The following is a 20450-nucleotide window of genomic DNA, read 5'->3' as shown; positions in this document are numbered from 1 at the left end:
TATTTTAATAGATCAATGGCGTGTGCGCTCTTTTACGACACTTTGATCCATGGACGGTAAACTTGAGCACGGTTGCTAGGTAACTCATCGACCAAACAAACTGAAGCTCGTGCTGGCCTGCAACAATTTAATCTCTCCCAGACTTTTTATCAGAAAATAACTTAGCATATACAAAATATAGTTGTATTTGTTAATTGACACATCTTAAATTACAAAAATTGTTAATAATAGCGTTTGTCAGTAGCGTTTGTTGTTTCAATGGCAGGCAAGAAGAAGGAGGCGAGTTTACAGGTTTGTAATCTATGGTAACAAGACTTAATTAAGATAAAATTAAGATAGACCGGGTGAAGTTCAATTCTGCTTACATTTTGTTCTGATGCATAGTGTGAGTCTAACTATAATTCTCATTAGGTGCCTTTAAGTAACCAGGAGCAGTGGGAAGAAATGCTTGCCACCAAAGGTCTAACAGGTAAGAATTAAACAAAAACGTTGAATAAACACAAAGCTAAAAGGAAATCGTGCTGAAATGCCTGCACGTGTCCTAGTTTGAAGTGTTCTGCTGCCCTCTTGTGTTCACTGTAATAATCGCAGCCTTCTTGTCTCTTCTTATTCTGGACTCTAGTTGTGGATGTGTATCAGCAGTGGTGTGGCCCATGTCGAGCAGTGATAAGCCTTCTGAGGAAAATAAAAAATGAATTGGGGGATGATCTTTTGCATTTTGCTATAGTAAGTTTATCCACAAGATGTAAATAGGCTTTTGCATGAATAGTAAATGAAACAGTACAATGCAATAAAAAAAAACTAAACAAAAACAACTTGGGTTTGCTTTTAGGCAGAAGCAGACAGTATTGATGCCCTGGAGAGGTATCGAGGGAAATGTGAACCTACCTTTTTATTTTATGCAGTGAGTAATATGCCAATATCTTTATAGTAGTTGAATTGTAACTGCTCCTCTTAAAATTCTGATGCAATTCAAGATATTTAAAATAGTTTCTTCCTGATATTTTTCTATTGTGAAATGTATTCTGAATGTCACAGGGCGGGGAGCTAGTGGCAGTGCTGCGAGGGGCCAATGCTCCTCTGCTTCAGAAGATAATAGTGGAAGAACTGGCCAAGGAGAAGGCAGTCCTTGAGGAAGGTGGAGAACGGAAAGTGGTATGGACAAATGTTACGGACGCACCTTCAGTATTTTATTCATCTAACTGTCTGGAGGGGTGCAAGAGTCTGGAATAAAATTACTTTGTTACTAAAATCATATTGTGTGAGGTGAGTAAGACAAGTCACTTAGTTTTAAGATTTTTGTATCTTCTCACCATAAAAGATCTCACTATGTGGATTAAATATATCATCGTGATTCTGTCATCTGTTTATAGATCAAGCTTTTTGTCATTATCAAATTAGTTAAAGAAATATGTCGATGGTAGTAGTCTGTAGTCATTTATAATTCAATAGAGAACACAAGATATCCAGTGATACAGGGCACTGCAAAATTAATATGTGAACAGAATGTATTTATTACTGAAAAAAAAGAAAAAGTTAATTGGACATTTTACTCTTGCTGGTCAAACTGCTACTGGTAATCAATGTAAAGTAATAATTAAGTAGTTATTGTTCTGGTGTGCATGTGTATTTATCAGATAAAAGATGAAGGCCTCGATGAAGATAAGGAGGAGCCTAAAACACAGTCAGAAGACGAAGAAAACATCATTGGTACGACTAGATTACAAAAGCAACCATTATCTTTATAACCACTTTGCCATCACACTCATTTGCATTCAACAGCATTAGCAGTAATCGCTCGAGCTGCTCTCCTCTGTTTTAGTGCCTGCTAGTAAATCCTGCACGGTTTCCATCCTCAAACCAGATGCTGTGGCTCATGGCAAGGCAAATGAGATCATTATGAAGGTACACAGGGACTTTGCACACTGTCTAAGCATTTCTGCTGACACCAATTAAAGCAGCTCTTATTATTCCCCTGGCTAGATCCAAGATGCCGGCTTTGAGATTCTAGTCCACGAGGAGCGCACGCTAACCGAGATAGAGGCTCGAGATTTCTATCAACACAAAGCACAGGAGGTATTGCCCGGAAACAAGGAGAATACATTAAGGGATAAAACAGCATACAGTGCACATACTAAAGAAGCTTACAGTGTGAAGGCTGCAGTTGGCATTTTAACAGGGTTGCATGATTTTGGGGAAAAAAACATCTAATTAGGATTTTTTTTGGACATGTTTTGCAATTTGTGAGTCATGTTTTCAAAGTAAGATTCTGTTCAGAGTGCACGTTTAGTCAATTAATTGGTCGATATCTTAGTCAACCAAAATTTGTATTAGTTGACTAATCATTGTATTTGCATTTTGAGGATTTGTATGGGACAACAGCAGGAGTCAGTGAGGAAGAGAGTGAGCAGAGGATTTGGTTTATTTATATGGAAAAAGGCAGACTAAGCTCAATCTGTCTTTATAATACATTGTTTCTTGGTACTTTTTCTGCATAAATATTTGTTTTGTTGGTTTGTGAGTGCAATTTCAGTTTGGATCAGATACAGAGAGATACATGCTTAAGTAATAGATGGAAAGTTGCTAGTTAGCTATAATTTGGTGCTGTTTTTATGAGCTTAATGTCTCTGTAAATTGTCCCTTCAAATAAAGACTAAACTAAACTAAACTTGAGACGTTTTACCATGCTCCCTTGTTAGTCAACTAATCAATTGGAACGACATATCTGATAAACTAATACAAGAATCCCTCGAATTCAGAACATGTTTGTAGAGATCTATAGCTACAGGTACAAAAAGTTCTATTAAAAAGAATATTTTGTTCTTTGCGGAGAACATTGTAAATGTCTAAATAATTACTGCTGTTCAAACTGTGATTTCAATTTGTTTGCGATATATTGTGTTGGCCTATTTTACATACTGGAGACGGCTCAAGTGTTAAGAAAGTATTTGTGTGAGTTAAGTCTTGACATTTGGGAAAGCAGGGAGCAGTCACAGCTGGTGCAGAATCATTTCATTTAGTAGCTGCAGCACATCGCACGTCCATCTGCATTTTTCACAGGGCTCAAAAATAGAGCTGCTGTGTAAGCGGCTTTTTCCTGCATATCAGCCTATTTGTGATGGGAGTTAATGGTTACAAATTCTGAATACAAATACAACAAGAATACATGTCCAGGCAAGATAATTAGGGGGGGTTTATATATATATATATATATATATATATATATATATATATATATATATATATATATATATATTAGTGTCACTGTGTGTAACATGTTCACTACTGAATCAAATGATTGTTATTGTGGCTTTTGGGAGGATCCACGACCTGCTTTACTTATGGAGATCTTGTTGTGTTGCATGAAATGTTTCACGGTACGGCAATAAATGTACATATTTTTCTCTTTCTAATGCCTCGAAATATGGATTCTTATAACTGTGCACAGTCTTGATTCTCCACAGACCTGACCTGTAATTTGGCCTACTGGCATTCCCCGATTGTCTCCATCAAGATAGTTGAGTTTAATGTTATATTTTGAAAAAAAAAAAAAAAAGATACATAGTGCAGGATGATATGAGCTGCAAGAAAAATGTGGTATGTATTTCGTGCAATGTCTCCCATCTGTACTATTTAAAGGTTCTATATAAGGTGAAATTGACTTCTCTACTTAAAGCCATGCTATAATGTTGTTACCTCCTCAAAAACATACCTGGAGTTGTTTTGTTTCATTCAAACATGTTGGAGTAATCCTTTATTATTAGTCTGTCTACATCTCTAAAACTCAAAATTCTCTGTTCCACCATGTGTGAATGAAACAAAACACAACTCCAGGTATGTTTGTGACGAGGAAACAACATTATAACATAGATCAGAAAATAGCGTAATATGTTCTATTTTAGAGTTAATGCATTATAAACATTTAAGACATTGAAATCAGTTATTCAGTACTTAATTCAAAGCAAAAACACACAAACATTCAATCATTTTAAGTATTTTTAAACCAATCTTTAAAACAAGAGTAGATTGATGATCGTAGTTGAAGAGGACATGTCGGTAGTTAGTGTGATAGAGAAGGATGCAGAGTATATGGTTAGGCTGAGAAATGATTCGTGTGCAGAAGGAAGAAGATAAGAAAATAAGAAGAAAAACATGCCATCTCTTTATAAATTAATCTATTCTGTCTTGTGTTCTTGTGTTTCAAAATGCTGTGTCCAGCCGTGGTTTGAGGACTTAGTACAGTTCATGTCCAGTGGTCCCTCGCACATGCTGGTTCTGTCTCAGGCCGACAGCTCAGCTGACACTGTCAGTGCGTGGCTTGACTTCATTGGCCCTGCAGATATAGAGGAGGCCAGGAGAGACAAGCCAGAAAGGTTAGTCTATGCAAATGCCACACACAGCACACAAAGTCAGCTTGATACACAGTTTAACTAACACTATAATCTCTATTTTGAAACGCTTTACACCAAGCATATAAGATCAAATATTTGGCTTTCGAAATATAATCTGTAAAATGAGCTATGCCCCAACAACAAAATCTACATAGCTAAACCAGTACTAAAAACCAGGACTAGCCACTGCTCTAATATGCCACTGCTCTATTGCTGCTCTGAATATAGCAGCAATAGGAACAAAACTAAAACAAAGATGCAATTTGTAAAAAAATAAAAAAATAAAGGTGCCATGCTGTGGAATATTCCAGCAATCTCCATGGAGACATGCAGGTGGCGTGTCAGTTACACACTGCAGCTTTAACTAAACTGCACGACTCCTATATCCTAATGAAAGATGCCAACGTACCAACTGTAGTATCTAGTACAACCCATTTTAAGAACCACTGATTTCACCTTAGTCATGCAGAGGGACATGTTTTTGCATACTTGATTGGAACAGTGTGAACAACCCCGGTCCAAAGGCTGTAAAAAGGGAAATGAACAGCACATTCTGGCCCACTCTGTCAGACACACCCAAATATTATGCCTCTCTGTCGGAGGAGCACCAGCCGAGTTACCATCTGCTCTCCTCTCCCTTCACCCCTGGCTTCCTGCAGCTTACGGGCACAATACGGCACACATACTCTGTACAACGCGGTGCATGGCAGTGGGGACAGCGACCAGGCCAGCAGGGAGCTCGCCTTTCTCTTCCCCAACTTCAGGACGGCCACAGCCACCGAGCAGGATGGGGAGGAAGAGCCTGTGGAGAGGACACTGGCGATTATCCGGCCTGACGTAGCCCGGGAGAGCAGGGGTAGGGCAGGTGCCAAGTGCATCAAAAACAACCACCAAGCAGACATAAGGGAATGTGGTGTGTGGTGAATCTGCAGGGTGATAAAAATATGTAGTGGTATTTCAAAGTAATTTCAAAGTAAGAATTTGAATTTATACATTTATTTTGAACATAACGATTTCAATACTAAGGAATACACTCGATACTCATTATAAATTCTGATACCACAATGATAAGAAAAAACATTCTTTCTTTAATAGACAATAGAATTTTCAACATTAAATAATAATACTGTCTTTTATATTACCATGCGGTCTTATATCTGTGTAATCCTTCAGTGTCCAGGTAGGTTCCATAGTGATCCATGAGCATATACTAGTCTGTGTGTCTTATACTTGTTCTAATACAGCTCAGGATCATTCTAAAGCTATTCAGGAAACATTAATTTCTGTCCTGTGAATGTGTCTTTTCAGAATATCTACTTGCTCAAACGAGTATCTAGTTTTCATTCTAGTTTTAGTATTGATAAGTATCTGATTTTTAATACTGTGTTGACTACCCTAATACCATTACATCATTTCAAATTGAGGTGGAGGGCAAATATAAATATGTATAATGTATTTAAATGGTCAAAATGTTGATCTATCTGCTTTGTAATTGCTATCCACATGAAGTGATACATGACACTAAGTTCAATGTCTTCTCTTATGCACATTTTTGTCTCCAGTTGAGTTTGGCCTGTGCCATTCATAAAAATCTTGATATCATATTGATATCAAATTCTAAAATGTGAAAATGAACCCCTATTTACAATGCTATGACATCATACTGATACTGCCATATTTTTTTTTACATCTCAACTGCTGCTTGCTAGTATTAGATATTACAATAACTGCTGTTGCATTCACTTCTCAATGTACACATAAATGGCCAGAGAATTATACTTTCAACCACTTTGGCTCTCTCGATATGAATATTTTAGTAATGACTTATTTTGTTTAAATTTATATTTTCAGATGAAATCCTGAGTAGAATTCATGAGGCAGGCTTCACTGTGGCTCTTCAAAGAGAGGTGACGCTGACAGAGGAGCAGGTCAGACAGTTTTATGCCCAAAAAGTGGATGAAAGCTTCTTTCCGGCACTGCTCCAAACTATGACCAGGTATACTGCCATCTTTACACTCTTTACACTCAACACATTTCTGGGTACACAAAATAAATCTTTGATTGAATTTGAGGGTATATAAAGAATTAACCAAGCAGAATTGAGAATTGATTTAATTGACTTGAATACAGAATGGCTGTGGTTATTTTTGTATCAGAAATTCACCGTCAACAGTGCGTACAAATGTCAGTGTCCTGTTTTTATAACATTTGTCACTACACTGTAACATGTTCATTTGATATTTTTGTCCGAAGCATCAAAGCACAAAAGTAATCGAAATATCAGTGATTTTCTAACACCAAACTGAAGATAACACCCTATTTGTTACAGTGGGCCTGTGCTAGCTTTAGTGCTGGCTAAAGTTGAGGCTGTGCAGCATTGGAAAAACATGCTTGGTCCTTCTGATGTAACTGAAGCAAAAGATGAAAACCCAGAATGGTGAGTTCTGTGCTTTAATTTAAATCCACACATTCGCCAGTCTATTAGTCCAGTGAAGTCACTATGGGACCACTAATGAAGAAAAGCACTGTGACAACTTTCTGCAAAAAACACATCTCCAGACCCCTCGTCTCAGTTCATTAAATATAAAAATATAAAGTAAAGAAAAGCTCCACTCCTGTACAGAATGAAATCCACCTCTTTGTCTGATTGGAGTGCAGTATCTTCCTTTCTCCCCGAATTGATCCCATTTGTTTGAGTTTTTTTCTGACAGTTTCCAGGAAATGACTAACTGAACTGGACAGACAGACTGAGTGAGTGGCTTGGAGAAGTGGAGTAAATGACTGCACTTACCTAAAAACTATCACATCACACGCTGACTCCTGTGTCCCCAACCTTACAGTCTGAGAGCCCGGTTCTGTGCAGAGGGCGACCCCATCAACCAGCTCCACGGCAGCGCCAGCACAGATGAGGCACAGCACGAGATCAACTTCTTCTTTCCTAGACAACACACCCTGGCTGTGGTCAAACCTGATGCTATGGAGGAGCATAAAGGTGAGGGGTATTTACAGTGAATTAAGTATTTTAGAATCTTAAAATGGATTACCAAATGCAATCAGTCACAGCTAGAGGTGATTGTCAGCACCGTTTACTAAAGTTGAATTAGCGATGTCAACGTGTTGTGGTCTCCCCGTCCAACTATTCTTTGTTAACTCAAAAGCATACGGGGCACAAACAGACCATCATTCTCTCACCACAGTCATCACAGATTCATATAAATTTTGGAAGTTGTTTACAAAATATATACATAGATGAAGACCATGTGACTCAAATGTGCCTGTATCCATGTTAAAATGTTCCTGCTTTTAATACAATAGAATAGCTGTTTTGACCAATTTACTAACTTGTTTTTTCTTTTTCATTCAGATGAGATTTTGGAGGAAATACGCAGTCAAGGATTTGCAATAAAAAATAAAGAGGAGACATTTTTGTCAAAGGAAGTGGCTGAGGAGTTTTACAAAGAGCACAAAGAGATGTCATTCTTCAGTCAGCTGGTCCAATTCATTTGTAGGTTGGTGAAACTCAATTTTATTTACAATAGCCCACCATTACAATCAAGTCAGCGGGTCAAATCAGTTCACTTCACTATTCTCTCAAGTGGCACAAACAGAGCCTGCCAAACTTAGGACCTATTATCTGATATCTTTAATAATTAACTACAATATAAATATTGCACGCCAGGTTTGTTTGGACAATTATCCGAATTTCAATAAAAAGTCCATTTGTACGCCGATGTCAGCACTCTCAACTGATATATTTGCAGACCCTGTTTAGACCTGTCCAAAATGGAGTCACAAAAGGGCAATTTCAAAGACATAAAAGAGATTTGCGGCATTGTTTCTAAAAGTTTAATCAGCTCTTGTAACAGAAAATCTAGTATTTTATTCAAATAAGAGCAGACCTATGGCTACTGAATAAAAAGACTGTCGTTGTCATCCATTGTTTCAATTGTTATCTAGATTTAAGATTTGCCTTTTAATCTGATTAGCACCTTAAAACAGCTGCCCAGACTGTAAGAGCAAAAAGAATAGTCTAGCAGCACTTGTGGAAAATAGCATAGCTGGCTCACATACTTAACATGGTCTGGGCTCTGTTTCTCAGATTTCTTCAAGCAGTTATGCTATACACTTATTTAAAGATGGACTGTGTAGCTTTTCTGATGGAGGATCATTCATCTGATTGTCTCCATGGAGGTTATGGCTTTAACTGGAATGTTCCATAGTATGGCATTAAATTAGAGATGTATTATTGTTAAAGAAAACCTTGAAAAAATGCATTCTTAATGTGAGCAGGGTCTCCTCTCCACAGACCTGACCTGTAACTTGGCCTCTTGAGGTAGATAAGTTGAATGCCATCTAGGAATAACTCTTATATTGATATAAACAGGTGACATCTGAGAAGTTGCTCCATGAACCTTTAACAGGTTAACTATAAGTTTCAGAATGATGAAAAATTAAGAATTGTGAAAAGTCCCCAAAATGTCACCCAAAACAGGAAGCTGAAACTCATGAATGTAAGCTAGGTTAGCATCTTCTTTACACAATTACCTCAAAATGATGTCCACCCTTGTCTACACTGTCAGTTTCATTTGCACCTTACTTAAAACAGTCCTGCCTAGATGATATATTCCCATTGTTTTGTTTTCAGTGGACCCTGTCTGCTACTTGTCCTCTTTAAAGAGAATGCAGTGGAGGAGTGGAGGGTGCTGATGGGCCCCACAGAGCCGGACAGAGCCAAGGAGATGTCCCCAGAATCATTAAGGGCCCGGTTTGGCTCTGACATCTTACACAATGCGGTCCATGGCTCCTCCAGTGTAGAGCAGGCAGTCAGAGAGATACAGCTCGTGTTTGGTGATCTTAACACAGAGCAAGAGACCAGCAGTGAGGGAGAAACTGACAGATATGTTTTTGGTAAGATAAAATAAAAATGTATTACATTTTTTTTCATCAAATTGTGTATAAAAATGTGTAAATATGTCACTTTTTTCAGTCAAGGAGCAAAGCAACACCACAGATGAGAACACTGGGCTGTCAAGTTCTTCAGGACATTTGTCTGATCATCAGTATGATGGTACCAGTACAATTCTTACATCAATATATTCAAAACAGTGCCTCAATTCATGGGTCTTGGTCCAAAAGTGGATTGTAGGTTTCTTGGTTCACTGCAGACAGTTTTAGGAAGTAACTAAATTCATGTACCGAAAACACATACGTCCGTACTGTATTCCAGTAGTTACTCTTTCATTTGGTGGTATTGTCCTTCAAACAGTGCAACAGAAAAAAAGCTGTTTGTAATTATATGTCATGTTTTTTACACTATAATGTAATGCAGCTTACTGTAAAAGTTTTCTTAGTATTCAAAATACAATACTCTAATTGGCCCATGTAATACCCAAAATTACATGGGCCAATACTTTATACGTTGAAAAACACATTTACTGCAGGTATTCAGTATTCTGTAACTAAATACATTTTCAGCTTATTCTTCCCATCACTGACCACAAATGAGATTAATAACAATTGTGAATTGTGAAATTTTGGCTCAAAATGGTTTTAAAACGCACTTGTTCTCTTTAGGGTTACAATTACTAAACAGAATATATTAAACTGTTTGACTATTTAAATTATGGGTTCTAAACTTTTCAAGCTGCGACTCCCAAATGAAGTATTCAACTGCCTCGCACCCCCACTGCAGAATTAAATTGATAGTTATAATTTCAAGTGTCAAATGTTTATTTGGAGAATGTAAAATAGACCCAGTTTCCCGAAACAACATACTGTTCTACATCAAAAGATTTGTTTAACACAGTGTCATACTTTACTTTTTTTTTCTCACTGTCTGACATGAAATCAGACTAAACTTTTGCTGTTTTAGATCAATAAGAATAACCAAAATTATTTACATTAGCTAAATACCAGAATAATAAGAGACAGATTTTTAAAAATAATTTTTCATTACTTTCTTCAAAGTCAGATAGCAACCTAAGAACAAAAGCAAAAGACCTTTTGAAAATGCTGGATGAAGCTAGTAAATGTGTGTCATTATCCAAAGTGAAACGAGTACTGTACTGACATGGGCTGAAAGGCCACTCTGCCAATAAGAAGCCATTACTCCAAAAGAAACATAAAAAAGCCAGATTACAGTTTGCAAATACACACAGGGACAAAGACCTGCCTTTTTGAAGACATGTCCTGCAGTCTGACAAAACTACAATTCAACTGTTTGGCCATAATGAGCATTGTTATGTTTGGAGAAAAAAGGGGAAGCTTGCCAGCCTGAGAACACCATCCCAATGGTGAAATACAGGAGGAACTGATGCACTCCACAAAATAGATGGCATCATGATGAAAGAACATTATGTGGAAATACTAAAGCAACATCACAAGACATCGTCCAGGAAGCTAAAGTTTGGGAGCAAATGGATCTGCCAAATGGACAATGAAGCATACTCCTAAACTGGTTACAAAGTGGCTTAAGGATAACAAAGTCAATGTTCTGGAGTGCCCATCACGTCTCAGTCCTATTGAAAATGTATGGACAGACCTGAAAAGGTATGTGTGAGGGAGGTGGCCTACAGCCTTGGGTCAGTTACACCAGTGCTGTCAGGAGGAATGAGCCAAAATTACTATTGTGAGAAGCTTGTGAAAGGATATCCAAAAGGTTTGACCAAAGTCATACAGTTTAAAGGCAATGGTACCGAATACTAATGAAATGTATGTAAACATCTGACTTTCAAGAATGTAATAAAAAAAATGTCTAAAAATTCTAGCATTTAGCAAATGAAAGATAATATAAATAATTTTGGTAATCCTAACAGTAAACATTTAGTCTGATTTCATGTCAGACAGTGAGAAAAAAAAAGCATATGTGTCTTTTTATAATTTACGTATACTTGGCTACTGGTTTCAACCGTATATGTTAAAATCAGCTTAGTGCCTCACAACCTCAACTTGCACTTTGGAAACAACTTAATTACATTATTTGTGACAAATTTAATAATTGCTAATTGCCATATGCTTGATAAACAGACTCTAGACAACATGTGCTGGGAACAAAGACCTGTATCAAAATCGCACAAGAACAATATTTATTTTTCTAGATCCAGACCATGTTTGAGCCAATTAGAGTTTGCCTGAAAGTTTCCCAAGAAAATAACAGCAAACTTTTGGTCCTCTATTACTGACCTATTGCACAGTGGAATCCAAAAAGCACATAAGGTAGCATTATTTGAAGCACCAGTGACAGTCAGTTGGTTATGTGGCTTTGGAAAATACACCCTGCAACAATTTACAGTAGATTGCTGTGATGATGAGGCTGTGTTTTCCTGATTTATAGGATGGCAAAGCTACTCGTCTTCATAATGTCACTGCTGAAACACTCATCGAAACTGCTCCATATCTGTGTGTAAAGAATGAACTGCATTTTTATGAAGCAGCTGTGTCGAGGCAGAGCACCATTTCACTTAAGTCTTCAAGAATCACTCCCCCTTTGCTTAAGTGTAAATAGGTTTTACAGATGAGAAATGAGTGCAGACTGTGAATGACTATCTCTACTGTAAGTAGGTGTATAAAAGATAGAAAACCAACTCCCTATATTGCATTGGTGTAAAGATTATATGTTCAAAATAAACTTAGCCAATGTGGTTCTACATTTAAAATAGTGTGGTGAAAATGACCGACAAATGTTTACAAATATACAAATATTTACATTTCACATGATCAAACTGAATAGTACTGAAAAAGCATTTCTTCCATTGTTCAAAATATTTAGCAGAATCATGTTTTCGCAATTGGAAATCCTCCAAACATCTTTACTTTGGAGAGTCCTTTACAAAAATAACCTTTTTGCCAGCAAAATGTTGTTGCCCCTCCAGCTGTTGGCAGGAATTTAAACGTACTTATTTAATTAAAAGAGCTCTCTTGGCTGTCATCAGGTTCAAAATATGCCGTGTCAATGCAAGTGTATTTCTGTTTCACACTGTATAATTGTTTTATTTTAACTTTTTTGTCCACAGGTCTCCCTCCTGATCTGCATCTCTACAGCACAGAGACCGAAACACAAGAAAGTGATGACCCAGAGCAATGAAAACCATGGCAAGATAGATCTGTAGACAAGTATCCTCTGACAAAACAGAAACAATATCCGAATTATGCAATAAATGTGGTAATAAAATAGACTTCATAGATTTGTGGTGGTTTGAATGCCCTGTGACCACATGCTGTATGCCGCTCTGCTAGGGAGTATTAATAATTCATGGAAAGACAGCCTCTAGAGTCAGGGATTTATTTTTGCTTTGTAAAAGAAATCCTTTTTATTAATGTATCGCTTTACATGTACTCATTTTTACAACAGAACGTCATGATATTTGAAAATTATAGGGAAATAAAATAGAACTTGGAACTATAGATACTGTCATTTATATGTAGTCAGTGTTTGTTATCGACTGAAATAGTCCCCAATGCTTCTTTTGGTAGTATTTTGTGTGGCCAGACAAGAATGGTTGTTGGAGCTTTTCTCAGCAGGTGTGGTGCCGTCCCATTCATTAGCAGCTTCTACTAAGAGAGCTTCATCTATATCATCTTCAGCAGTGAATGATCTCTGAAACATTTCCATGATGTTTCTCTGATTTGGATCCTTTAAAAAACAATATCGATTTGAAATATATCCAAAAGTTATCTAAGTGTTTCAAAACTATTCTCGAAGTCAAACAGTGGAAAGACTTATAACTTATATAGCTATATCAGTAGGTCTGTACTTACTTTTGAGTGGAAGCTCGAGCTGATTGCATTTTCTGAGAGATTTGACTCTGACAGACCAACCTGCTCCAAGACATTCATTTTCTCCTGAATAAGCGGCCTGTACAGGAATAAAATCAATGTATCACACTTCAAACTGAGTACTAAGTTACAGTCCATGTATGAGCTCAGTGACTGACAAATGTGAAGATAAGTACAGGGTGAGTAGTAGCAAAGTATCTGCCATTGATGCATACATACCAAAGGTGGTCATCAGCTGTTCCCTTGGCAACCAGGTAGTGAATGTTCACATTGCAGGTTTGTCCAATTCGATGCACCCTATCCTCCGCCTGAATGAGGACCTGCAGCAAAATGCAAAATCTGTCACAGTAATCCTTATCATGAGCTGTTTCATTGTAGAGTAATAATGTTCTGTGAGAGTTTGGATGTGAAATGAATGAAGTCATTCATAAGAAATGAAACAGGAAAATTACATTCATACTTTATAAGAATCTTAAGAAAGCCCACATTCCTAGAAAATGTGTTGCAATTACTTTGAAGAAATATCCTGGCTTTTGGGCTATTTTAGAAGTTGTAACCGGTTATTTAAAATATTTTGTGCGGTTTCTATTAACAAATGTCTAGCCACTGTCATTCACTTTAGTCTGTTTTGATTCATTCCACACTCAGGAAATCAAAGTTGAATTGACAAAGACCAGACTGCATTTAAGAAAAGGGATGTCTGGCTTGGCTGTGTTCTGAATCCTGCAGTTTTTTTTCTGTTCCACTTACTTCTGTAATAAAGCGTCAGCAGCACACTCTTGGTCTGCCATACCAATGATCAGCCCCAAGGAGAGTCTAGAGCACATAGGAGGAACTTTGTTAAAACCTACCCCAGGGTTCCAAAACAGCTCAGCGAAGATAACCAGGTCAGCAGCGTGTAAAGTCAGACCCATGTTGGCGGCGGTAATAGACAGCACTGCCACATAGGGCTTAGTGGAGTGTTGAAACGTCTCACACAGCTGCTGCCGCTCTGCTGAGGGAGTTGTCCCGTCAATACGGATGAAACTCACGTTCTAAAGAAAATACATCAACATTAAAAGTGCTCTCTTCTGATCAGCAATACACCTTCAACACTGCAATGACTAATTTTTATTTGACAGTATAATTCAGCAGTAATAATCATTAATATTACATGTGCTCCCAACACAAGGGAAGAAGTGCTGCTTTTACCATTATCATTAAAAAGTCAAATTAGACCTCTTAAACATGCTGGTTTCATAGGCAATAATAAAACAACTTGAATATAAGGTTTTCACAGTGGAATTATAGAAATATATGTTTATAAAATATAAAAACAGTATAATAGCGGGGATGCATATAGAACTCTGCAGAAATGGAAATTTCCCATTATACTAAGCCCCTTTTAAGTTTGATTTAATTTGTTAATGGGGTTTTGAATTTTTTAGATTGCTCGAAGGCAGTGGGGTTTTTAACTGCAACAAATACGTGGCTATAATAACCCTATTCACCTTTTTTGTCAGTTCTGCAGTGATATGATCCAGGACCAACTTGTGATGTGCAAAGACCAGAAATTTCTCCCTCCCACACTCGAGCATGTCTGTGACGTACTCCCTGCAAACAAAACATTGTAAATTATGTATATAAATGTTGTGGTGTACATTTCACAAACATATAGCCATAAAAGCTGATTGGACTGATATTGAGGGGAACTGACAGTACATACATGATGGCTTGTAGCTTTGCTTCAGCCGTGTAGTTATAGAAAACAAGCAGTGCTTCCTTCTCCTCTATTTTCTGGGAAAGAGATAAGAAAGAGCACAAGATAAGAATTGACAGGAGATTCTGTTTGATTCAATAAGGCTGCCATTACTCAGGGGAACAGTGTGATTATGCAACTCATTCAAATCCCTTGGTCATTCTAGTGCACTCCCAACCACTGAAACCTTAGAAGACTTTCCCTTTTGCAAAAACCATAATTTCACCTCGACCATCTTTTTCAGAACTCATTATTTCTCATATTATCAAGGGATATTACTGCTTTCTTGGGCTGTGCGAAGAATCTGTAACTCACATTGCGATGCCCCTTTGCCAGCTCCTTGGCGGCAGCAGACAGCGCGGCTTTGGTGCGGGTGCTGATCCCGTCAATGGTAATTGTCACCACCTTACGCTGTTTGGCAGGCAGCTGAGACAGGACTTCTGACTTGAGGCGCCGCAGCATCAGATACTCCTCCAGCAGCAGCTTTAGCTCGCCCAGATTAGACGAGCCTGAGTAGTCCCAGCCCCAGTTCATCTGAAGAGGAGGGGATCAAGGCAGACGCACAAGAAAGGAAATTGGGAAATGCATGGACAGACAGTGGCAAAAGAAAACGTGAACTGAGAGGATCGACTCTGGAGGATTTTGAGTGTTTTATGTTATGCAGATTTGTTCTTTGAGGTTGGTGTTAGCATAAACGTATGTGAGTCTGCATCCACTGCTGCCACATTTTAAAATACTGTGTTCCACGTTATTTTATTAAGCTTGAACTTAGGGAATCCTGAACTACAGAGAACTCCCTACTGTATCTGCAGCGTGTCTAAGTATGTGGCTTCAAAAACGGTAGAGCAATATCAGCCATAATGTAGCTTTACTGTTTAAAAAAAAAAAAGTACAACTTAAGTTGCCAGTGCCTGAACTTGCAAATAGAGTGCATATACAAGTTTCCTCAGTAAATTAACAGGCCATGCCTCAAGTGAAAGCTCAACACTTCCAGAATTTACTCATATGCTGCACTAGCACTGATTAATGACTGACTGCAAGTGCTGAGGTTTAGGTAGTGATCAGAGAGTTCTTTTAGGTTTAACCAAACCCAAAATTATAACATAAATAAATGGGACATTGAGCCCAATGTTGTTGTAACTAAGAAGAAATTAGCATTAGAATTGTTATCAGCAAAAGCAATATTTGGTTTGAAAATGTTTACCTCATATTTGGGGACTCAAGTCAAGTTTATTAAATTTAACATATAAAAGTTACATACATTTGCTCTAACTATATATTATCATTTAGTTGACTTGGCACTCAATGTATGATGGGTGTGTCTTATTAGTATTACTGAAGAAAGAATTTATGAAAACATTATAGAAGGGAAATTTGTATTACATATTATTAAACTAATACCTTATATGACCTTTTTGTGGATAAGCGCAGGTACCTGTTTGGCAGCACAGTATCTCAGCCCGAAGTCGTGAAAGCGTGGGAAAAGTGTGGGTCTGACAGCCAGGATCTGGGTGTAAAGCTCAGCAGGCCTGGACATGGCTGGGGTCCCAGACAGAAGAACGACTCTCTTTGCTGCCTGAGGATTGAAAAGAGACTGATGATGATGACAGAGCAAGAAATTAAAAAGCACCCAACCAAACAACGGGATGTGTTATCACTGCTGGGGCATACCTGCACCTGGGATACACTGGGTGACACACTGCAAATATCTAGATTCTTTGTGTGAAAAATATGAAATAAAGTTTTGCTTCTCACCATTTTCATAATAAGAGAAGGTCTTTAAAAATGTGTAAATGTTAATATGATAAACAGTGTCTATTACAACGAAAAATATGTAGTAGTATACAAACAAAAAAGTATACAAACAGGAAAAATACCTTGAGCAGTGGAAGCGCCGCTTTACAACGCGCGGTCTTAATGTTTTTTAGAAAATGGGATTCATCCTGCAATACACATCATAAATGTGAAAAAAGTTGAGATAAATCTGCTCATAATGCATGTAGGAACAGATGAAGTGCGCACTAACTCACCATGATGAGAACCTTAAAGGGATTTCTGGGATTTAGTTTGTCTATTCGGCTCAGGAGGTCATAACTGATGATGTTGACTAAACCAGAGCGGACATCGTCTTTGGCTTTTACCACTACATTAATGTTCTCAGGCCTCAGGGAGGGCAGCCAGTGCTTGAAGGCCTGTAAGTGACCAGGGCAGTTAATTTTATGAGACTTACCACATGACATTGTTTATTTAATCCTTTCATTTAACTATATCTAGAATATATACAAAACCTTGACTGAAACATTATATTGAGTAATAAAAAAGTAGCAAAGTCATTCTATATTCTACAAAATAGATTCATTCTAGAAGCTCATGATAAAAATAGAGTCCTACTCTTTGATTGGATGGGAGATAGAGAAGAGTGTTTAAATATCTTCCACTAAACTGATTTACCTCGGCCCATGTAAATCGGACTGAGGAAGGAGCCACTACCAGTAAAGGCCATTCACTTTTGTAGTAAGCAGCTATGCAAATGGCTTGTATGGTCTTTCCCAAACCCATGTCATCAGCCAGGAGAAGCCGACCCTCTTTCGACACTGCAAAACTTTGATATACACAAAAAAGTTAAGCTGACATTCTTTTGTTGATATGAAATATATGATTCATAGTAGTACAAAGTGATCTAACAGCACATACTTGACTCCAAGCCTCTGAAAGGGCATAAGGCTTGTGGTGAGTATGGGGTCAATGTTGGAAAGGTCTGCCTCAGGGATAGCTACAGACCTGGCCTGAGGCCCTTCAAACCTGGCAGAGAAAGCTTGGATTATTGCCCGAGGAAGAGGCTCCACCTCCACGGCTGCTATCCCACTCAGGAGGTCCACTGAGTAAAAAACACAACAGGCTTAGAAAAGGTGACTAATCCAAGCAGACAAAAAGGAGAGAAATACGTTATACAAGCAAAGGACATGTTGATATTTACTCAGTGGTTTGTAATCCTCAAGTGAGAAGCTCCACTTTCTTGTTGTCATGTCTGTCATTCAAATAATGCAAATAAGCAAATGTATTGTGAACACAAACCAAACTATTGTGCACTAGCAAAGATGAGTAAAGAGTTATTACCATAACTCTTGGTTGACATTTGCTTAAAGGCAGCAATTACATCCACATGGTAACCAATGTCCACCTCAAACTTGGATGGAGACATGAGGACACACTGGCCCTGTAAGGTAGCTCTAGGTTTCTGCCATCCGCTGCATAGTTTCAGGAGTGCACCCAAAGCCGCTCCATTTCTGGCGTGGCTCGTAGCAACTTCAACGTCCAGTGCTTCCATCCCCTCAAGAGGCCTCAGAGACACTGAGGTGATGGCCGCTACATCCCGCACTAAAAGAGGAACAGCAGTACAAAACAAATGTTTATGTACCTGTTTTACATGGCACCCACACACCCACAATAACACACCTGTTTTTCATGTTAATTTTAAATATACTTACTTAGATGCTGATAATCTTCAAGACTGAAGTTCCACATTTTTGTAGCTGGATCTAAAAAAAAAAAAGATTTTTATGTAAGTGATTTCCTAGACTTCCCCGTTTAAGTTACGTCATTTTGTTAAGTATTAATGGATATTGTCCACTACTATATTCTGCCTTGTTGGGCTGGCCATTAGCCTAATATAATCATTATTAACTATATTAATAAATAGCTCTGCCATGATGGAAACTAGTGCTACTTTCAAATTATTATTAGAATTATATTAGAGTAAATCTCTAAAAGAACTACTTACCAAAATTCCTAGAAGGGATGGATTTGAAGACAGCTATTAGTTCTGCATGAAATCCCACCTCCACTCTGAAGCGGCCCTCAGTGTGCGGCACACACTTGGCTCTCACTGAGATTGTAGGTCTCTTCGCAGGTGCAGGGTTTACAGTGGTGGAGCCTGAAGCAGGCCTTGCCATAGGATTTGGGGCAGATTTATTGGGTGGTTTATAAAAAGAGCTCACTGCATCTTCAGAGTTGCTAGAGGCAACATTTGACTGTGCATGTCGCGGATTCACAGCCAGGCCTCCACTGGACAAGACAGAGCTGCTAACATGTTGACCTTTATTCTGAGGTTGCGCATCAATAATTTGTATCTACAAGAAAACGCAAAATCAATCATTAGAACCCACATTTTACATGCCTACATATAATAAGGGATCTCACCTTTCTGGGAGGAGATGCACTGGACATACTGCGGCTGCTTTGTGTGGTTGGGCCGGATGCAGAGACAGGTACATGGGCTTTGGTGTGACTGTTGTGGACCGTCTTAAAAGGAGGGACAAATCGATGTGGGCCAGAAAGTGGCACTGTAGGTTCTTTAACACCGACTGGAGCTCCATTTGGTTTGTGACACTCAAAGACTTGCACCGATGACCCGCTGGTGGTAAGTCTGTTCGTAGGCGCAGCTTGTCCGAGTCTTTGCGCTCTCCTCTCCAAAGCTTTGCGCCTGTTCTCTTCGATCATTCTCTGCTGCTCTGCCGTTAGCTGAAAGGACATGGTGTTTTCTGATACTAAAGCTAATCAGATCTCAATATGAAGTGGGCTACGTGGAAATAAAAACAGTACAGTGCACACAGTTAAACGTGACTGTTTCTGTATTGCTCGCGTTATTAACTTAGGAGCAGCGTCCAATGCTATTAGCAGCATGCTAATATGCAACAGTGCAGAAAATGACAGTTTTTAAAGTAAAAAGTGTCAACAACATGGGTGTTACGAGGATATCCCATTAGCCGATGTCCAGAAAAGCCAAAGTCCACTCCTGTATAGACTGTTGTATGGCGAAGAACCAGGAATAAACATGCTAAATGCTAAAAGTGAAGTTGCTGCTGTAGTTTCCTTTCTGCCGCGCAGGAAGTGACGTAGAATAACAACAAAGCACGTGCACTTTATGCCACATGCAAAAGCTTTTTGGCAGAGGTGTTTTCAAGGTTCAGATATGTATAACTCTTAATATGCACGCATGGATCTATATTAGACACTTTTGGACCATGGAGCTTCATTAAAGGTACTGTACATTATGGAACTTTTCTGTTGCACAAAAACAAAATACATTTTACTGTAAGCGGACTCACCCCTCCACAGATCTGACCTGTAACGTAGCCTTGTGATGATTTGAATGCCATACTGTGGAACATTCCAGACAAAGCAATACCATTCCTATGGAGACGACCAGATGGCCCAGATGGACCAAGTTACATATTGCACCTTTAAGTGATTTTGCTGAGAGTGGTTAGAGAAAATCCCCAGAAGGAGATGAACAGTCTTTCTCCTCAGTTGACTGAAGTCTGCTGCTCCTGAACTTGACCAGTCCAACCACAGATCTGGCTATAAACTTCTGAGCGGCCTGTCATATGTGAAGTCCAGTGAATCTCCTTGTTCTGCAAACAGTGAGCTCTTTTTACGCCACTTAACCAGTGGTTCTTTTACCAGTGCCATTGGATAAATAAAGAAAGTTGCACCACGCTCTCAGAATACTGAAGATTTACTGTTACGCGATAACATCATGTGGT

General features: G+C 38.4%; 2 protein-coding genes across 2 annotated transcripts; one reads left to right on the top strand and one right to left on the bottom strand.

The window, feature by feature from the left end:
- Positions 1-258: 258 nt before the first annotated feature.
- nme9 (NME/NM23 family member 9) lies at positions 259-12488 on the top strand. The gene is made up of 17 exons (XM_033986413.2): positions 259-291; positions 412-469; positions 623-726; positions 833-904; positions 1039-1155; positions 1638-1710; positions 1823-1905; positions 1984-2076; positions 4219-4373; positions 5051-5247; positions 6243-6387; positions 6721-6828; positions 7232-7383; positions 7756-7900; positions 9037-9299; positions 9379-9459; positions 12404-12488. Exons 1-17 carry the CDS (start codon positions 259-261, stop codon positions 12472-12474), a joined length of 1950 nt encoding a protein of 649 aa, XP_033842304.2. The 3' UTR covers positions 12475-12488.
- Positions 12489-12560: 72 nt separating this feature from the next.
- On the bottom strand, positions 12561-19801 carry smarcal1 (SWI/SNF related, matrix associated, actin dependent regulator of chromatin, subfamily a-like 1). Its single transcript, XM_033986865.2, has 17 exons — positions 19105-19801; positions 18686-19034; positions 18393-18443; positions 18022-18282; positions 17882-17932; positions 17599-17782; positions 17356-17506; positions 16935-17096; positions 16782-16847; positions 16340-16480; positions 15220-15438; positions 14872-14942; positions 14657-14759; positions 14018-14200; positions 13386-13486; positions 13149-13245; positions 12561-13023 (listed from the first exon to the last, which is right to left on the bottom strand). The coding sequence occupies exons 1-17, from the start codon at positions 19435-19437 to the stop codon at positions 12826-12828; spliced, it is 2721 nt and encodes a 906-aa protein (XP_033842756.1). The 5' UTR covers positions 19438-19801; the 3' UTR covers positions 12561-12825.
- Between the last annotated feature and the right edge of the window lie 649 nt (positions 19802-20450).

This window comes from Periophthalmus magnuspinnatus, chromosome 21, assembly GCF_009829125.3.
Source record: "Periophthalmus magnuspinnatus isolate fPerMag1 chromosome 21, fPerMag1.2.pri, whole genome shotgun sequence".
NCBI classification, from domain to species: Eukaryota; Metazoa; Chordata; class Actinopteri; order Gobiiformes; family Gobiidae; genus Periophthalmus; species Periophthalmus magnuspinnatus.
This window is presented reverse-complemented; position numbering and strand designations above follow the sequence as displayed.